The sequence below is a fragment of the Patagioenas fasciata genome, chromosome 12 (genome assembly GCF_037038585.1).
Source record: "Patagioenas fasciata isolate bPatFas1 chromosome 12, bPatFas1.hap1, whole genome shotgun sequence".
Lineage (NCBI taxonomy): Eukaryota > Metazoa > Chordata > Aves > Columbiformes > Columbidae > Patagioenas > Patagioenas fasciata.
Window position 1 is genome coordinate 15,873,666 of NC_092531.1, and position 19,755 is coordinate 15,893,420.

General features: G+C 46.8%; 1 protein-coding gene across 1 annotated transcript in view; it reads left to right on the forward strand.

Moving 5' to 3' along the window:
* Positions 1 to 19,755, forward strand: part of IGDCC3 (immunoglobulin superfamily DCC subclass member 3) — a 107,797-nt gene that overhangs the window by 53,810 nt on the left and 34,232 nt on the right. The window contains exons 3-5 of the mRNA XM_065847679.2: positions 7,367 to 7,511; positions 10,479 to 10,609; positions 14,552 to 14,689. Of these exons, the coding sequence (XP_065703751.1) occupies positions 7,367 to 7,511; positions 10,479 to 10,609; positions 14,552 to 14,689 (414 nt within the window). The remainder of the gene's footprint in view (positions 1 to 7,366; positions 7,512 to 10,478; positions 10,610 to 14,551; positions 14,690 to 19,755) is intronic.

The window sequence follows — 19,755 nt, forward strand, 5'->3', positions numbered from 1 at the left end:
TTTAAAACAGCCCTTGGAGCATGTGGCCCCTGGTTGTTTCCATGCATGGTGCACAGACTGCATTTATCCAGACAAAAATCTTTCCCACTCAGGGTAGAGTACCCCTCCGTCAACAACTGATGGTGCTGTAGTTGTTTTTCCAATAAGTGAACTATAATCAATACCATAAATCTACTAACTGTTCTTTAGGACTAGGAGATTGGCTTGGAGGCACATGTGGTTGTACAGGAGAGGCTGGGATGTGCTGGTGATGGGGAGCATGTTCAAAGGAGCCTCAGTTCACTTTTACTGTGCTCGCTTTTGGGCCCCTCATGCCAAGAAGGCCCTTGAGGTGCTGGAGCGAGTTCAGAGAGGAACGGAGCTGGGGAAGGGGCTGGAGCACAAGTGTGATGGGAGCGGCTGAGGGACCTGGGGGGTTCAGCTGGAGAACAGGAGCTGAGGGGAGACCTTCTGATCTCTGAACTGCCTGAAAGGAGCTTGGAGCCAGGGGGGTCGGGCTCTGCTCCCAAGGAACAAGCACCAGGAGCAGAGGAAACGGCCTCAAGTTGCACCAGGGGAGGCTGAGGTTGGATCTTGGGAACAGTTTCTTCCCCAAAGGGCTGTCAGGCATTGGAACAGGCTGCCCAGGGCAGTGGTGGAGTCACCATCCCTGGAGGGGTTGAACAGACGGAGATGAGGTTCTCAGGGACGTGATTTAGAGATGGACTTGGCAGCATTGGATTAACAGCTGGACTCAATCCTAGGGGTCTTTTCCCACTGAAATGATTCTATGGTCCAGGAAGAGGAGTGGAGCTGCAGCATGGGCATTCGAAGTTTTTCCAGGTGCCACAACAAAGTCCCTGCTAGGACCCATCCTCCTCCTCCTCCTCCTCCCAGCCATGGTCCTTCCCTCGTGCACGGCAACCAGGGACCCCTGAGCATATTCCCTGCAACTCAAGTCTGTGTGTGGGGGAGAGATGCTCACCACCTTCGGAGGATATTTCTCATCCCCACGCAGAAGCAAACCCCTCAGGGCTCTCTGCTTTTTTCCACTTCTCAAAGTACCAAAACAGAACAGTAAATCATGGATTGGTGGAGTCCATGGGCGCTGCTTGTTGCAGTGCAGTGGAGAGGTGACCTGAGCTTGGATTTGTCTCGCAGTCATTTGACATCTTATGCAAAAAATTGAGAAGCTGTAGTCCCAGATCAGGCAGCAATTTGCTTCCTGGTGGACCTGAGTCATGAAGCGGTGGATTGTTTTTTCTCTTTCTCTTCTAAAACATCTATTGCACGTTTCCTCCCGTGGGCAGCTGCTGTGTGAGGCATTAGCTCAGTTCTCTCCCTTTCGTCCCCATCCCAGGGGCTTTGGGCGGGAGGGGGGGCACAAAAAACAGGCTCTTCAACCAGAGAAGTTCATCTCATGGGGTGTCTTCTTAGTCTTGTTTAAATTACTTCATGCAGCTTTGATTGAGTGTGATGATACCACAGACACAAGGATGCAAAATGCAGAGGGGCTGCAGAGCCAGGACCTTCCTTCATCCCCGCTCTGAGCAGTTGTGTCAGCTCCAGAGGGAGAAAACAACAGGCAGAGCAAAAGGGGAATAAGCATTTATTTGCAAATATTGCAAATAAAAAGCATACAGGGCTGACCCTCTTTCCTTCTTCATCTGCCCAGCACAGATTGAGATGAGGCTTCTTCCCTCTCTCATCTTACCACCTATTTTGGTTCCTCTGAAATGAGCTACATTCCTCCAAAATGTCTTCCTTGCTTCAAACCCTCCCGAGTCTTGCAGCCCATTTTCTTTGGAGATCTGAGGCCCAGCGTAGACAATAGAGATTTGGGATTTTTACCCCTATGATTTGTGGGCAAGAGGCAGAAGGGATTTTCCTCTGTGCTGGGAGAAGCACGGCTGCTCTTTAATATTTCCCTCCCTTTCCAAAGCTGAGAGAAAAGGCTATTTTTTGTTTTGTTTTGTTTTGTTTTTTTCTTTAAGATGTGAGCGAAGGCCCCCGCTCCTGCTACTCCTGAAGAATTAAATAGATAAATGGGCGGCGCTGTTGTTCACGCTTCACTATGCACAAAGCAACTCGCATTTGAAATTGGGCTCATGGCAGTTCAGCAACAACCTCGCACAAAAGCATCATTAGACACGCAGGGCCGGCTGCGGGCGCAGAGGCTGCTCTGCAGCTGGAGGAGCCACCGGGGCTGTTGTGACGTGGGCTTTTTTTTTAAAAAAAAAAATCTTTATGAAAATACATCTTGAAAGAAAAAATGTAGGGAAAGAAGGTGCAGTGTCTTTTTTTTTCCTTAAAGACTTGGGAAAGCATCCCTGCTTGAAAGCAAGGGGGGAAGAGAGGAGAGGATGGGATTTGTGGTGTCTGTATGCCCCTTGTCTTTTGTGCTGACTCTTTCTTGCAGAGAAATCCTCCGTTTCCAGAGTACAGAGAGGAGCAAAATACAAGACCTGTGTCTGCTAAGCCTTCACCTCATGTCCGTCTTGAAAATATTCCCTGGCCAGTTGTTAATTTAATGGTGAAAGCCTCCCAGATTAGGAGGGACTTGAAGAAGATGTAATCCCTCTGCTTGCTTTGGGGCAGGGAAAGTGTTTGGGAAGGAGTCTCAGTGCCAAGGAGGATGGCGGCTGAATAAAGCTCACAGATACTGAGGTTTGGTTCTGCTGGAGCTCTCAGCCCAGATTTGAGAGTGGTTTAGGTCTGGGTTAAATTGGCATGGTGGTCATTGCGTTTTAAGAACGACCCCGACTTCTGCTGACCTAGGGGGAAATTTGGTTTCATTAGTAAGTTAGAAAATTCAGTATGAAAATCAGTAGCTATAGAATCATGGAATCATTTTGGTTGGAAGAGACCCTCAAGATCATCAAGTCCAACTCTTAACCCAGGCCTGGCACTACCCCATGTCCCTGAGAACCTCATCTCCATGTCTGTTCAACCCCTCCAGGGATGGTGATTCCACCACTGCCCTGGGCAGCTATTACCAGCATCAAGATGGAGCAACTCTTGGAAATACTCAGCTCTGCCCATGGCATGTTCTCTTGCACTGGGCAAAGTATTTTCCTCCCAGGCTTCACCTTCATCAGCTGGAAAAGAGCTAACAAAGCTTGTCCTCCTTAGCAGGGGTGTCTGGGAGCCCAGCTACTGGAGGCATGTCCCCATTAAGCTCTTGTTCCTTTCACTCTGGTAACTTCGAGGCATTTTAACCATGTGTCTGCACTGGAAGAGGTGTGAATTTAACAGGTTGGTGGCAGAAATGTGGAGAAAGGGTCTTCACTTGTGGGCTGTTGTTTGTGAACTGCCTGGTGTCGGTGTCAGTGAGGATGCTCAGCTCCTCCCCAGCATCCTCTTGTGTCAGATCTAACCTGGGTATCTGTTTCTCCCTAAGTAATTTAAAAGCAAGAAGCAATATGATTACAGAACTAGTTGGGCTTCCCCAATACTCTTCTAACAGCAGACTTGGCACTGAACCTTTCAAGTCTTCTTCCTCTCCTTGTGCCTGCATCTGATAACAATGTTTGCATTTAAATTATTTTAACAGACCTAGGGTTTGCTTTGACATAACAAGTTAATGTTTTCTTTTTCTATATCAAATCTAGGTCAATCTCCAGCTTAGCACTAATGCGGTACTGAGCAAAAAAGGATTGGCCACTAATGGTTTCAATTTAGTTTTTTATGGAGTAAAGAAAATTTCACTCGATACCTATTTTGATTTTTATTCCATTGGCCTTTCCATGGGGCCTGTTAGGATGGAGAGAGTGTTTGCGCTTTGATTAGAGGAGACCCAGCAAGTTCATTTACCAGAACAAATCCTAGGTGAATATGGATGAGCAGAAGAGCTGCTGCTCACCTGGGCTGTGTCTGTAGGAAATGCCATCAGGGACTGCATCCTGGTGAGGGTTTGGTGGTGGGAGATCCCAACCATGGGGTTCTGTTTAGAGAAGAGCCTCACCTGTCACCCAGCCTCATCCTAGTTGAGGTCCCCCATGATAAATATGGGGGAAGAAGAAATGAAGAGTAACTGCTTTCCCTCGTGTGTTAGTGTGGCTATAGACAACTTGGCTTGGATGTAGCCTTGGCCAATGTCTTTGGGAGAAGGTGCGCCCATACCTGCAGCATGAGAGAGCTGCTGGGACCATTCCACGTCTGCTGTGAGCCCATTTTATTTTGTTATTCACTGGTCTGTGTGTACCAATGGCCAGAATCCAGGTGTGATGATAGTAGAAGCTCTGAGGCACTGTGGCTTAGAGCATCAACATGGAGCAATGAGTGTGCATATAATTTACATGCCATTTTATAGCTTGATGACTACCCTACGTTCACTGTGTGTGTGGACGGTACCATGCTACATGGAGATGGCAGAAGGGAGTTTAATGGGAACAGGGTGACACTCACCTTGTCCCATGACAGCAAAAAGGGACCAGGGGCAGCCCCAGTCCCTCCGCTGGCACATGGATGCGGCATTGCCAGTCGGCAGATCTGCAGGCAGATGGATCAGAGGGTACCTCCCCTCTTAGGAGCTGGCGGGTGAATATTGTGATTGCATGTATTTATTTTTAAAATGATGATGGCCATTAGCATGGAAATGAGCTGCAGCTCCCTGGCTGCTGGCCAGCCTTACCCGGGCTCTTCTCCGTGGCGGCTGAAACAAAAAGCACCGGGCTGCTAACGGGTGACAAGTGACAAACAGGAGCAAGCACTCCACCATATGAGTTTGTTATGGCTAGCTGGGACATATATAAAAACCTCACATATGTCAGGAGAGATTTAGCCCCTCCAAGCGATGTCCTGTAAAGCAGTTTCTATCCTTCTCCTTACACCCAGTGATTTATTTCCCAGCTGAAAACAGCATCTCAGGTAATCACTCGCCTTCAAGTTTTCTTGCTGTTTTACAGGACGTGCTACAAGAGCTTTTGTCTCTGCAACTGTAAATAAACTCGTAAACCTGTGTTAAAAATAGCATTTTGTAGCTCAGCACATGAATTTTTAATGCATCTTCTGCAAGCCAGCTGGTCTTGGCAAGGGTCGCAGTGTTTCCTCAGCATTTAACATAAAACTGTGCTTCAGAGCCACATTATAGGGTCATTGAAGAGCAATATTTTACTTAACATCCTCATAACTGAATTATTTATAACTTTCCATGTTTTATTCATGATAAATATTAATACTAGTGTCTTTAAGAGTAGAGGTTATTGCTGCAGTTTTACCTATCAGAGGTGATATTATTGAAAGAAAGGAACAGCGATGAATTCTGTAGCCAGCAGAGCAAAGTCTGTGCTGGGGCTGTTCTCATTCACACCTCCCTCTTCTTATCAACCCTGTCAGCCACCGAAAAACCTCAGCACTGAGCATCTGTACATTTGAGAGGAATTTTCCTGCAGGCATCTGAATTTGGTTTTGTTTTGTTTTGTTTTTTTTTTTTTTCTGTATTAATGAGCTTTGTGTCTTTCTCATTAATTCTTTTCTTCATTTCTTGGTGAGAGTTCATAAATTTTGATTGCAAGATGCTCACCCTTGTCTGAACCTCCCAGTGGCAGCTTTGAAATGTCCTGTAGGCTCCCTCGAGCTCTCCCACCATGGGCACCTCTGGACCCCCCATTTTTTGAAGCGTTCCTTGGAAGAGGAATCACCTGGTGTGGTAGAACCCCCCCAGCAACCTTTGGGCTCCTTCCCACATCACCGAGTGCTCTGAGGCACGAACAGTCTCATTTCAAGGCTAAATCTGTGCAAACTGGGTAAATTGCTGTTCCACCATTGGGCTTCATCCTTTACCAGAGAGGATATTTGCATTATTGTAGAATAATAGATTAATTTGGGTTGAAGGGACCTTCCCAACTCCCCCAGTGCCACCCCTGCCATGAGCAGGGACATCTTCACCAGCTCAGGTTGCTCAGAGCCCCGTCCAGCCTGGCCTGGGATGTCTCCAGGGATGGGGCATCCACCACCTCTCTGGGCAATCTTTTGTCTTGGGAAAGGGAAATAAAGTTTTGCGTGATCTTTCACCTTGTGCTGGTGTGTTCCCATCACACTGGAGCATTGCATGGCTACCTCTTGGTCCTGCTCCCATTGGTGCATCCCGATGTGGGGCTGATTGCCCTTCCCAACCTGACACCCATGCGGGATCGGGGCTTCACTGCGTGTTACTCGATCAGCTTAACAAATCTGCAGTCAGTGGGTTGAGAGCGGTGGCTGGGGGAGCAGCGTGGGTTAATGCAACACATATTTAATGTATGATTGCTAATGGCCATCTCCCATCTGCCCGAGCCCAACTGGAGTTTGCAGATGAATGATTAAGCTGCCCTGACACAAATGCAGCTTATTCCTTAGCAGAGGTACATTCATTATATGTGATGCATGTAAAAGGGGATGAGGCTTTCTTGCTGTGGAGGGGGATGTTGTTGGGCTGGGGTAGCAGAACAGGAGACTCTCTTGGAGTTTATTTTGTGTGATAACGTGAGATCTTTCCACAGGTGTGGCACTGTGAATGAATTATGAGCTAAATAACCACTGGGATGTTTATTATCCTTGAATATGTTCATTGCAGAGTCAACAGGCAGCACCTTCCAATTAATTAATAGTAATAATTACTGTATTATTTATGCAGCTTTAACAGCATGCCCAAGTCTTCCCACACGATGGTTACAGCTGTGGCTGTGCAGAGACGGGCTGGTCTGTATTTATCCTGCATGGGCACGCTGAGGTTTCTCATTCACTGTTGGGTGGTGCCAACCCTAAACCCTCCATCTGCTGAGCTCTTGGCAGCGTCTCTTTCTGGAGCCTGTTGGTCCATGGGATGGGGATGTGGCCATTCCTTCTGCGGTGCTGGAAGGCAGAGTGTGCAATGAGCTGGAGCAAGTACCAGAGATGGAAATCAAGGGCTTTAAATCTTACCGGGGTATCTGGGAGCAACTTCGGTCAAGACATGAGCAGTATGAGTTTAGGAGTCAAACCATGCACATCAGAAGGATATTGACAGCAGATAAGACACTGGCAGCAACAGAAAGAATAGGCATCTCTTTTCTAATGTGAGCTTGGATCCAAAGCTTGCTGTGCTGTTGAGAATGACCTCCGATAAGTGCCAGAGCATCTTGCTCCCTGCACAGACCTTGCTGTGGAGCCTGTGTGTCACAAAGCACTGTCTCCTGTCCTCGTTGAATCAATCAGTTCAATGTGCAGAGGGAAACATATGTCAAGAACTTGCCACCAGTCTTTTTTCTCCATGCAGGAGGTTTGGCTACAAACCAACCTTCTGTTCTTGCATTGTGATCCCATTTGCTGTCTCTGGCAAATTGGGGTGTTTCTAGGTCATGCAAAGTTATTGGCAGTGGATCTGTTTTCACGTGTAAATATTTTTATCTCTCTTTGTGTCTTCCAGCGATGTCCGAGTTCCACATCCACCCTCAGAACGCAGTGGTGGAGGAAGGTGGTGTAGCCAGATTCCAATGCCAGATCCATGGGTTACCTGAGCCGGTCATCCTCTGGCAAAAGAACCGCATGCCAGTCAACACAGATAACGAAAGGTAGGACATGTGCAAACCATGTACTGCTGTCCTTTCTCCAGGTAGAAAAGGTGGCCAGGCTTGCTCTTGCTCTCACAGTTGTTCTGGGACACAACTGATCGGGGCGGAGGGTTTTGGCCGGTGTTTCAGCCATGGAACACTCTTTCAGTTAATGTTGTGGGTTGTCTGAGCTCCTTCTGGTCAAACATTGTGTAGAAATAATAACCTGGAGAACAGGAGGCTGAGGGGGAGACCTTCTCGCTCTCTACAACTACCTGAAGGGAGGTTGTAACATGGAGGGTGTTGCTCTCTTCTCCCAAGTAACAAGTGACAGGATGAGAGGAAACGGCCTCAAGTTGTGCCAGAGGAGGTTGAGGTTGGATCTGGGGAACAATTTCTTCCCCAAAGGGCTGTCGGGCATTGGAACAGGCTGCCCAGGGCAGTGGTGGAGTCACCATCCCTGGAGGGGTTGAACAGACATGGAGATGAGGTTCTCAGGGACATGGGGTGGTGCCAGGGCTGGGGTAACAGTTGGACTCACTGATCTTGAGGGTCTCTTCTAACCAAAATGATTCTATGATCTCCCAGGAGAGGTAGATAAAGCCCACTAGTTGATTTTGGAGTGGGCAAGGTCTTGCATTGATCCCCCTTGATCAACTCTCCTCCAAGGTTACTTTCTAGCATGAAGAACTCACCCAGCAGTCCTAGCAGAGCCGGGGTAGCTTTGGCATCCTTCATGCCTGCATGGCTCTATTTTGTGCAATGCTTTCCAAGACAGATCCCTGACTTAGCCTCTTCCACATAGGTCCTGAACTCCTGCAGGTACTGAATTACACCACAGAGAGCATCCCTCGCTGCCCTGGGCTGATGTTTCCCATTCCATCCTCCTAAAGAGAACCCCCAGCTGCCCCCCTTCCCCAGCTGAGCCCCTGGACAGCACGTCCTCTCTTCCTGTGTTTGAGAAGCTGCTCCTTTTGTGTGGGAAATGTCCCTCATCAGTCCTCATCACGGTTTGATCCTCTGAGCAGCGGTGGGGCTCGGGTGAGGACAGGTGGCAGGAAACGTGTGCTCCGTGCCGGCAGCCTCCGGCGGTCCCAGCTGCACCTCGGGAGCTGCACAACTGATGGCGGGGGACAATCGGTGGCAGCACACCTCAACGGGCAATTGAAGTCCATGCGTTGGGAACAGGAGAAAGCAGGAAGCTGTAAATATTTTCCTGAAAGCCTCTATTCTTAAAAATGTCAATTGTGCAGTAGAATGCGCTTGGGTTCTTTGGAAGCAGGAGAAAACACGAGGGCTGGAACAATGCTTGACCTTTTCAGCGTTACGGTGAACTTACGGTAGAAGGACCCAAGAGGCCCAACCCTGCCGTGGAAAACTGCAACTGTCAGGTTTTGTTTTTCCTTGCGTTTTTCATCTGAGCTTTTTTTAGCCCAGCACAGGCTTAATTTGTTAAACTTGATCTCCTCTGACAGCTCCTCACTCACACAAGTGCTAAACTGGGGATGTGTGGAGTAGAGCAACTGGTCAGAAGATGTCAGAAGAAGTCAGGGGTGCAGAACTGGGCCCGACGCCTTGTGTGCATCCTAATGAGATGCTGCAGGACTGTTGAAGTTCCCCTGAAGTCTTTTGTGCATTATTGCCCCTTTCCAGTTGAGACCAGGGTCACAGGTGTGGAGATGGTAAGAGATGTGGCAGGGATTTGAGAGCGAGCAGGATTTCTTTTCTCCAAGGCTAAGGACCCCCAGGACTGAGGAACCAAGACTTTTCTCCAACCCAGAGATCCCCAAGTCATCCTCATACCCACTGCATCTCCTCCGGGGCAGGGAGCTTGCCCGAGCCCTGGAGAACATGGGCTCAGAGCAGTTTCCCTGTGTTCAGTGTCTTGATTTTTAACAGATTTGGCTTTTTGTAGCAGTAAAGTTACTGGGGAAGGTTTTTATTGTCAGCTCAGTAGATTAATCTCTGACACCAACAGGTCTGGGTGATGAGGGTTGCTTCTCAAACTGAATTGGATTTCTGCATTAATCACGCTTTGTGCATTTCTGTGTATAAAGTGCATATAAATTTGTATGCCGAGTCTTGCACTTGGAGGCTTTGAAGGCAGAATAATAGCTTTGGAATTGAATCTTCTAATGCTGTGGGCAGATTGTTAACAAAAATGAAGGCTTCTTGTGGTATAATTCATCCAAAACAATGGGCATTTTAAAGTCCCAGAGAGATTGCAATCAACTTCGGGACGTGTAAAACTGATTGCTGCCACGCTGCCGCCGACACTGAGCCTCGCATTTGGAACCCGGTGCGGGGAGCAGGTTATAGGCACTTAACCATATGCTGATATGGAAAAAAGATATTCTTCATCTTCCAGGCGGAAATGGATTATTAACTCATCACAGTGTAATGACTTACTACCAGCCAATTTAAACACACAGTTGCCAAGCAACGTGTAATGTATGTATACATATATGTGTGTGTGCATGCATGATTTACATATATCTACGTTTTCAATATATAAAATACTTATTTATATTAATGTATGCCTACTTGCTGGCTATTTTAAACGTGCATTTCCACGCATTTGAGGTTTTAAGAGCAGACGTTTACCCTGATGCTTGTCCATGGTCACTGTGCTCTGGCCGATGAGCGATAACTCCCACATCAGCTGGATTCACATCCCAAAGCTTTTCCACAGCTTAACTAAGAAGGTCCTACTTTGTAGCCTTCCAGCAAAAGTCATCCTTTCTCAAGGATGCATCAGAAAATGAAGAAAGGGAACATGCCCCCTGTAAAAAAAGACCAGAGGCTCAAATAGTGCCCAAAATAAAGAACTGATTGCAGTGAAAAGTGTGGGCTCAGCATCGCTGGGGTGGGATCAGCATCTCTGCACCGGGATGTGGGGAGCCAGCACCCCGCTCCATGGATGTGCAGCCTTCTTTGGCATCGTGTCCAGCTTTGCAGGTTTTTATTTCTGCCTTTCTCTTCCCACAGGTACACGCTGCTTCCCAAGGGCGTCCTCCAGATTACGGGACTGAGGGCAGAAGACAGTGGGATTTTTCACTGTGTTGCCACCAATATTGCTAATGTGAAGTTCAGCCGGGAGGCCAGGCTCACTGTGTCAGGTTAGTACCACTAATGCGGTCCTGACTGTCGTTCCATCTTTTTCTTCCTGTTGCTGGTCTGGAGCAGGACAGTTAGAGAGAGGCTCAGGCTGACAGCACTGAGAAGCATCTCTCTGTCCAGCCATAGCCCCTTCCTTCTTCTGGATTCTTATTAGTTCCTGCCAGATCAGTCCATTTGATAGCAGATAAATAAATCTGTCTCTCTGCCTTTACATTAGTGCCAGTTTCTGGGTAGAGGGAGGACGGTGAGAAAATGAGTTACAGCAGCTTTACATTAAATAAATTATTTTGGAAATGTGGAAGATTCATCATTTCCTTATGAGATCTGCCCACTCTGGAAGTAATTGCAGCACAAAGGGTGATCAATTATTTATCTAATTGGGGAATTATGTTCCATAGGCTGTTAGCATTGCACTGCAACTGAAGCGGGCTAACTTTTCTTTGAAAGATGAGAAGGAGAAGCCCTGAGCACCCCAGGCTGAGTTTGACTTGGTTCTCCATCCGCATTTGAAGTCAGTGAACGAAACAGGTTTTCACCTCTGGAAGCTCCAGCTGAAGAAATAATGGTGCAGTATGGTTTCCTCTCCAAAAAAAGGGACCAAAATTGCCAAACCAAAGTGCTGTTTGGTTTCGTGCTGGCAGGAGTAGGACATGATAGAGCTATAGGGGCAAACCAAAGCAACCCACATCCACGTTTTGCATGTGTGCAGGTTTGGCCGGTTTGGGAAAGCACAGAAGATGGCACATGGGAGTGATGACTGTGGGCGCAGGGAGGGAAGGATCAGGGTGCAAATACCACCTTTCCACAGCTGTGCTGCCCTCCGCTGAACTACCCATTGCCCATCCTCTGTCAGCTGTCCCTGTGGGACCCAAACTGATCTCTTGGAACCCTTTCTAGCAATAACTCACAGAGGAGAAGGAAGCTGGCTGCTTGCTGGGGATGGAGGAACCTGCTGGCAGCACTTTCCTTCCTCTCACTGGCAGCGAGCGGCAGGGACACGTCTTCTGGCTCTACTGATTGATTATTTTCAAGTGCCTGCTTAGCGGAGATGCTCCTGTGGGGCTGCCTGCCTCCCTGCACTGACACCTTTCCAGCACGAGCTGCGGCTCTCTCTGCTGCCGTGCTTTTGATCAAGATCTAACAGACAGTGCTGGTGACGCTCCTGTCCCTGCTAGAGTCCCTGTCACCGCTGGCGGTGCTGGGGACTTCCCCATCCTCGCCACGATTGCTGCTGGCAGGGTCCCTGGGGACCATGTGCTTCATTAGAGCCTTTTTCCTCTTTCAAAACAAATCCCCCCTGCGTTGCCCTGAACCCTGTCGTGCTACAGCAGCACTCGCCTGCCACGAGTCCCTCGTTTTGTCACTCCTCACTTCCCGACCCTGCAGCAAAGAGCTTTTCTGGTTAGAGAAGGAAACCTCCTCCTCAATGGTTGGGAACAATCAGCGCCTTTGCACGATGCTGGTGTCTGGTCACCATGTCCCTGCGGGGACCCTGTCCCTGCTGTCCCTGGAGCTGCCACTACCGTGGGTGTTTTGCTCAGCAGCAAAGCAATGGGACCATTATGTGGCCTTTGCAGCAGAAGGTGACCAGCGGTGGAAATGTTTCCCACACCTGAAAACCCAAATGCATATTTAGGACTCAGAGTATGAATCAAAGACTGTGATTTTTTAAATTTCTTATTCCCAAAATAGAATAGTGTATAAATTCTGCTTTTGTCTCCACTCCCATTTACGGATGTTCTTGGGTGACCTTGGACAATTCATTTCATTTCTCTATGTTCTGAAATATTGAAATCACTGCGTAATACAATGATGATATCGTATTATTCTAAGCGTGAACATTTAGTATTGTGGTTTAGAACAATAAATCTACATGGGTTTTAAAGGCACTCCGAGGTGCTGAGGGGGGAGGTATTGTTTTTCAGATCTCTTGGGGTTAACCAGCCAGTCATATGAATTTATTGTGCATTCTGGTTCTCATCAAAAAATCTGCATTTTATGGCTTGCAGTGAAATGCATTTAGTGAGAAAAGTCAGCTTTTAAGTCACACTGACATGGTGATTTTTCTTGGATTTTGCCTATTTAGACACAACTCCTGAGTTGCTTTGTCACTCCCCATGTAGCCCCTCTAGGAACGATTAACAAACGAGCCTCTCTGATCTGTGCTTGCCCTTGCACTGCTGCGAAATCCCCCTGCTAATGCCCCGACTTCAGCCCCTGAGCTGCTGTCAAAGTGCAATGCTAAAAATGCAGGAAGAAAAGACGTTTTTCTTTTTCTTGGAGAAGAAAACCCTCGCAGACAGGTTTTGGTGGATTGCTTCTCTATAACAAGCTTTTCGGACACTGGAAAGTCCGTGTGCTGGGATGATCCCTCCAGCAAAGCCTGGCCCAGGGCAGAGCTCGGCTCCCCAGCCCTCCTCGTGTCCCCCTCCTGCTCGGGGACAGACACCAGCCCAAGTGTTTCTCTCCGCAGGTGTATGGAACATTTTTGCCAGCACCAGCTGTCAGATTGTTGGAATTCCTTAAACACTGCTTGACCTCAGCGTTTCTGAAAAATCACCTGGCTCTCCTAGGAAATGAGGAGACTAATGCAGAGATTATCAGTGTTCTTGTTTACTTATGGGAAACTAAGAATATCTCATTTTTTACCTCCTCTCCTGCTCCTAAGAAATCTGAGTAAAGGCTGAAGGCAACTTTGGCCAAGGGATAAGGCACTTTTTAGGGATGAAATGCTGTACCTGACACAGAATGATGTTTTTGTCTTGTGGTCTTACCCTGGCTGGTGAAATGTGGTTTCTTTTGCTAATCCTGTACCTGTCTGGTTTCCAGTGTCATTGTGCCAGTGCTTTATTTTATCGTGGGTCTGTGCATCATTGTGTACAACAGGCTTCATTCTTGGTTGCTGCCACTTGGTGCTACTGTAGTGCAAATGAACAGTTAGCAATTGCATCATGAGTGATGTTTGTATCGTGATTACATCAGAGCGATGGGATGCATCATCTCCCTGCACCCAGTTCCACCAGGGTGGGTCAGGACAGGGGTGCTGTTAAAGGCAGGGCAGCATGGAGGGGATTGGACTCTTCTCCCCAAGAACAAATGCCAGGACAAGAGGAAATGGCCTCAAGTTGTGCCAGAGGAGGTTGAGGTTGGATCTTGGGAACAATTTCTTCCCCAAAGGGCTGTCAGGCGTTGGAACAGGCTGCCCAGGGCAGTGGTGGAGTCACCATCCCTGGACAGTTTTAAAAGACTAGGAGTTGAGATTTAGAAGACACGGGTTAGTGCCAGGATCGGCTTAACAGTTGGACTCGATGATCTTGAGGGTCTTTTCCAACCGAAATGATTCTACAACCACCCTGTGGGCTGCAGTCATTAGAGAAGTTTCCTTGAGTTTCCTCTCAAAAAGATCCTCAGCAGGAGCCGGGGACTGGAACCTCCATCACTCTCCGTGCCCCAGGACAAGACTTTTGGGCAAATGACACCAGCAGCAACAGAGGATCTTGGCAGAGAGGCAGATTTAGGCATTGTGGACCACATGGATTGCTTTATGGCTTGAGATACTGAAAGAGAAAGCAACTCCTCCATTTATTTGCATTCCTGTCTGCACGAGGGGCCCTGCAGGTTATTTTCTCCCTGTGTACCATGTTTTTCCTACACATCTGCTCACTGCATTTCCCAGCACTGTTCCTTCTTTATGCTGCCCATATCTGGGTATTAACAGGGCTGCTTGTGGCCGTGTTGGCTGGCTGAGGCATTTTAACCAGGAATATCAGGTACTGTGACTGTCATACAAACATTATGCTCTTTTGTTCACATGCACCTCAAATTTATCAACGATTACGCCGGCTGCATCATTTGTACTTCAAGGATGCACACAGCCCTTGGTGTTTCTGTTTAAACAAGAGAGATTTGGGTACCTTTTAACGCCGATGCTGTCCTTGCAGGCTCCCGCTCCAGTGTTTACAAGGACCCCATGATTCTTGTCGGTCCGGAGAACCTCACACTGACGGTGCATCAAACCGCTGTGCTGGAATGCATCGCCACTGGCAATCCACGGCCCATCGTCTCCTGGAGCCGCCTAGGTAAGCCCTGGGATGACCAGGATTTCTTCCTCCTCCTCCTCTCCATTGCTATCGCATAGACGATAGGTAGATGCCACTGCGTATTTTATGCAACAAGTGATTCACCCTTTCCGTTCCCACTGAAGTTAATTGTAGGCTTGAAGTACTTTTTATCCTCATGTCTACGCTTTGTTTTTTCTCTCTGCCAAGATCTTATTTTCACCCGATAGAGAAGTGGGTTGGTTAAACTCGTAGACGTTTCATGAAAGGTGATAATTTTGTCTTTCCTCAAGTGACAGCGTCTTCTTCAGCTGCATCAAAAACATCACCACTGTTGGCCTAGAGAAGCAAAATCATACACAAACACATCTTTCATGTAAAAGAGCCTTGAAAGAAACTTGCTGCCTGTTTAGGGAGTTTTTAAAACACTTGAGGGGAAAGAGAGTGTTTAAAGTAGCGTGTCTGAAGCTCTGAAAAAACAAACACATGGTATTTTTTTTAATCTACAAGGAAACCAGAGGCAGCATCTAATGGTGTCAGACAGGCGAGGAAAAGCAAAGCGCCATGTTTCTCCCAGTCTGAAAGAGTTATTTTAGGCCCTAACTTGGCGATAGTAGCTCAGAAACTATTTTGCCCAGAGCAACACTTCCATTGCCCTGTAGAAATCTGTGCGGAGCAAAGCTTTTGTTTTACCTTCCGGAGCTTGTAACTCTGCCTGTGCACACTGTGGGGTTGGGTTCAATGTGTTATGTCCCAAACCTGCGTGGTCCACGAGGTAACATAACCTTGGGATCCTAATCTCCCTGCATCCCCCGAGGTGAAGAAACAGGGATAATCCTGTCTCAGGCTGCTGGGGTGGAGGTGGACTTCATCCTTGTGGCTCTCCAAGGGTCAGGGTCGAGCTCTTCCCACCCCAGAGCCATCTGCCAGGGGACACAGACATGTATCCAGCATCAATCGCACGATTTCTCTGTCTTTGCCCTCCTGCTCACATCCTCCGATGGTTTGTAAAATCAGCTCGTGTCTGCCACTAGCTGTGTGGTTTGGTTTTTTTTCCTCCAGAGCCATAACCGTCAGATTGATGCTGTTTTAAAAGTTCCCCAGATAGGCTGTATCACTAGTTTGGTTCTCTTGGACACAAGGCACCTCTATGTTAGCGCTCAACTATAATAAACTACTTTATAATTGCCTTAATTATAAGTGCTTATTACCTTCTTCAAAACACTTGTCTCTATAGAGCAGTGCAATAATGAAGATGTAATAGCTCCATGCGATGTTTGTCTGGATGGTCTGGGCTCAGCATTGCCTTCTGCCAAAATAAATACCCTCTCCACGCTGCACAGCAGCAGAATTAGAGCTAGTTAATGGGAAACAGATCCTGTTTTTATCCCTCCTCTTCAGTAGGAATATTTCCTGTCCGAAGCATCACAAGTTCTTGTTTAGTTTACATCTCGACAGCGACGTGGCTTACAGGCTGTCTGATGAGTTGGTGGGTTTGTCGTCTCTTTGTAGCCATTTCAGGAGTGTTTTAATGTCTCAGCGTCTGTGTGATTAGGAGGAGGGAGAGGGGTTGATGCTGGACTGGTCTTGAGCATCCATCGTCTGTACATGTGGCTTCCTCCCATCTGAGGGTCTTCTTCCAGAGTTTCCTCCTGCAGAGCTGGTTCAGCTTAAATAACCAGTTAGATTAGTCAACTTGGAAAAAAAAAAAACCACCTTTTCATCCACTCCCAGAAAGTAAAAGCATCCGTGGCCACAAAGTCTTAGAGAGATGCAGCTGATTTAGCAATAAACCTGACTTAATTTAAACAACAACAAAAAAGGTCAATTATATGTGAACATCTTTCTTGCCTGGTCAAAATAGAGTCATGACATTGCCATTATGCTGGGTCTTTGCATTTCAGATGGTCTCACCAAACCATTTTGCTCACAGTTTTGCCATTTTGGCATTTCTTCTATCAGAAAGGAGCAAAAGAACAATTTTGCTTTTACAGCTTTCTGGTGCAGGGGAAAGCAAACCATAACAACATTTGCACGTTTTGCTTTGGCTTTGCTAAAACCTGGCTGGCTTTCAGTGGGGAAGGCAGCTATATTTTGCTTGAAGAAAATCTTTCCAATTCTGGGCCAGTTTTTGAGTGTCACATGATCAATTTTGAATTTAATTTCCTTGGGAATATGTTGTAGCCCCCCCTGACCACAAACAGAATTCCTGTGTCTTGCCGTGCATGAAATGTCAACATTCATTAGAGAGCAGGCTCTGAGAGAAATGTAAAATCGTTGAGGGTTTGTTCGGGGAAGATAGGGCTTTTCCTTTCAGAGCGACGCACTTCAGACTTGGACCTGTATGTGCGCACAAATGAATATCCTGGGCACTTACTGCAAAGCCTTTTGAATGAATGACGATTTTAATGTATCTTTACCTTTTAAGTGACAGGCCACTGAGCTGGCCTCCATAAAAGGTACCAAGGCAGAATAATAAACTATTTAGAGAGATATAGAAAAGTGAGGCGAGAGAGAAAAAGACAGTGATTATCTGATAGCGTTATACAGAAGTTGTCAGAAAGGCGCGCACAATGGGAAGGAAATTACTAAAGAGGAAGCCATTCAAGAAGTAAACTATACAACAATTGTAGGAGCCAATTAATTGGTAACTTATTGGACACAGAAGCTTGCATTGGATGGCTGACTGGTTGACAGGAGCGCAGTTCCCGTAAGTGTTTAGAAATAATAGAGTAAATTTCACCACTTCACATACTGAATAGTCAACTGTTGCAATGTACTCTAAATATGCTAATCCACGGTGCCCAGTGTCCGCTGGAGCAGGAGACCCATGTGTCTAAAAAGTGGAAGGCTACTGTGGCACAATACAAAGAATTCACAAAAGAGCTAAATGATCAACATTAGAAAGTTGTTACTTTCTTTCTACTTGCTACTTATAAAAGAAAGACGTTCGTGTCATTGCATATTCATATCGCCTGGCACGTTTTAACGGGTCTCCGTAATTAGTGCCGGTGTGCCAATCACTTGGTTAGCAGGCGGAGAATAGGCTCCAGAAAGCATCACATACACCTTGGAAAAATAAATAACGTGGCTTCCAAACCCCAGGGCTCTTTCATCCAGATTTCACTGCTGTGGGCAACCTGGAAGCCTCTACTTGTCCATAGCCAGGATATCCCTTGAGAGCATCTCCCCTTTGGAGAACATTCTCCTTTCTTCATGCGTTGTCCATCTGCTCTTCATAACCAGCTGAACCTCCCTTTTCAGCCCTCATCAACTGGGGTTCAATGGGGAGAATGTCAGACATTTCCACCCGGACTGGCTTGTTTTATTCCCTCAAATTTTCTGCTGTTGACTTCACAAAAAGACGTACAGGGTCATGTTAAGTGGGCAGCAGTTTCAAACCTATGTGAGTCCTGGGAGCTTCGGGCACTAACACTAGTGTTAGATTTTGCAGTCTTTCGGTTCTCCTCCATGGAGAGATGATGGCAAGTGATGCCAGGAGTCTGGATTTTCAGGGTTTGGATCCCTTGATCCAAGCCACTCTTCAGGTCTCTGTGTAAGTGAAAAGGGTTAAAATAGACAGAAACCTTTACAAAGCAGGTGCAAGATGTCAGTCCCTCTGCACAGTGCTTCTACAAAGTGCTGAGCTTTCAAGATGCGAGGAATTTCTTGTGTAAATACTCTGTATTATTTATGCATGTTGTCAGTGTTACTAAGTTGGGCTTGATATTAGCTGAAGACCTTCTAGCTGGTCACAGGATGGCTCAGGTGGAGTGAGGCACAGCAGAGTGAGGAGGAGGATGGAGCAGGAGGTATTTCTTTATTATTCTTTTCCAGTGCTCTTTGGAAGGGAGGAACTGAGCAAGAGGTGTGTATGGGATGATCTGGCACGGTAATCTCTGCTGACTGTTTGAGGTGGCCACGATTTCTGACTCAAATGGCAGATCCCCTGAGATTTCTGAGCTGGGAGAGCCTTGTTCTTCTAGGAGATGAAGGATGCTAGGTTGACAGGAGACGTTTCTTCAGACCACCAGCACCTCTAATTAATAGTTAGAGCTAGGGAGGCAACTGGAGACGTGTCGATGCTGGGGTTTGGCCTGTGTGGAGTACCTGCTGCAGGCTGGGTCTTTGCCTGCTTAAATTATGTAGCACGTTATAAATAATACAATAAAACTACTGACATTCAAGTCACATTTCTGTGGTATTTCTTGAGGCAACGATGTGATGAAGCATCCAGGGGTGGCCACTCCACATCTTTCACTGGTCCCGTCCCTCCCTGGAGAGAGAGATTTGATTTTTATGCCTATTGTAAATGTGGACTTCCAAAAGGTCTAATTTAAAAGATGAAATCAAGTTTAATTTGAATTTAATTCAGGCCTCTTTTACACTTCAATTCCAATGATGTTTGAAAGGAATGGTTCCTTCCTACTGCTCATTAAATGTGGGACAGGTCATGTTTTACTGTCCTTTTTATGACTGAGACATTTACTGCTGCAGTGGCTTGGCCAGCTATGTGATCATTTAATCATTTAATGACGTTGTTTTTCTCTCTCTACAAGACTCGAGCATTTTTCTTTGCAACGCAAATAATTAAGTGGTCTGGCATTGCCTGCCTAATGAAGCAAGAAAACCTTGAAGTTTAAAAATTTCCTGAAAACTAATACATAAAGAGCATGGCAGGAGATGCATTTGTGAAGAGCTTTGTAGCTTTCAGGCCGTGTTTTGCTGGTGTTTCCCAGCTGTTAATCTGAAATAGGATCCCTGACTTCCACATCCCAGGCTTGCGAGCTGATGAACCTGTGCTGTTCTGATTAATGCTGACAGAGACGCTTGCTCCCCATCCAATCACTTGCTTTTCCGTGTGGTTCCAAGTGCTTTCTGGGCAGCAGGTTGCAAAGTGGCATTTTCTGGTTGATGTTTAATTTGTCCCTCTCCTTGAGTGCTACTTTGCCTTCATGTTTCCCAATCTATTCCAGAACCTGTTGGTTATGAACAGCCCATATCCTCGTAATATTCTTTATTATGCAAAGCATGATATTACATCTAAAGCATGTGATGGCAAGATAACTTTTAACTCGTCCTGAGTG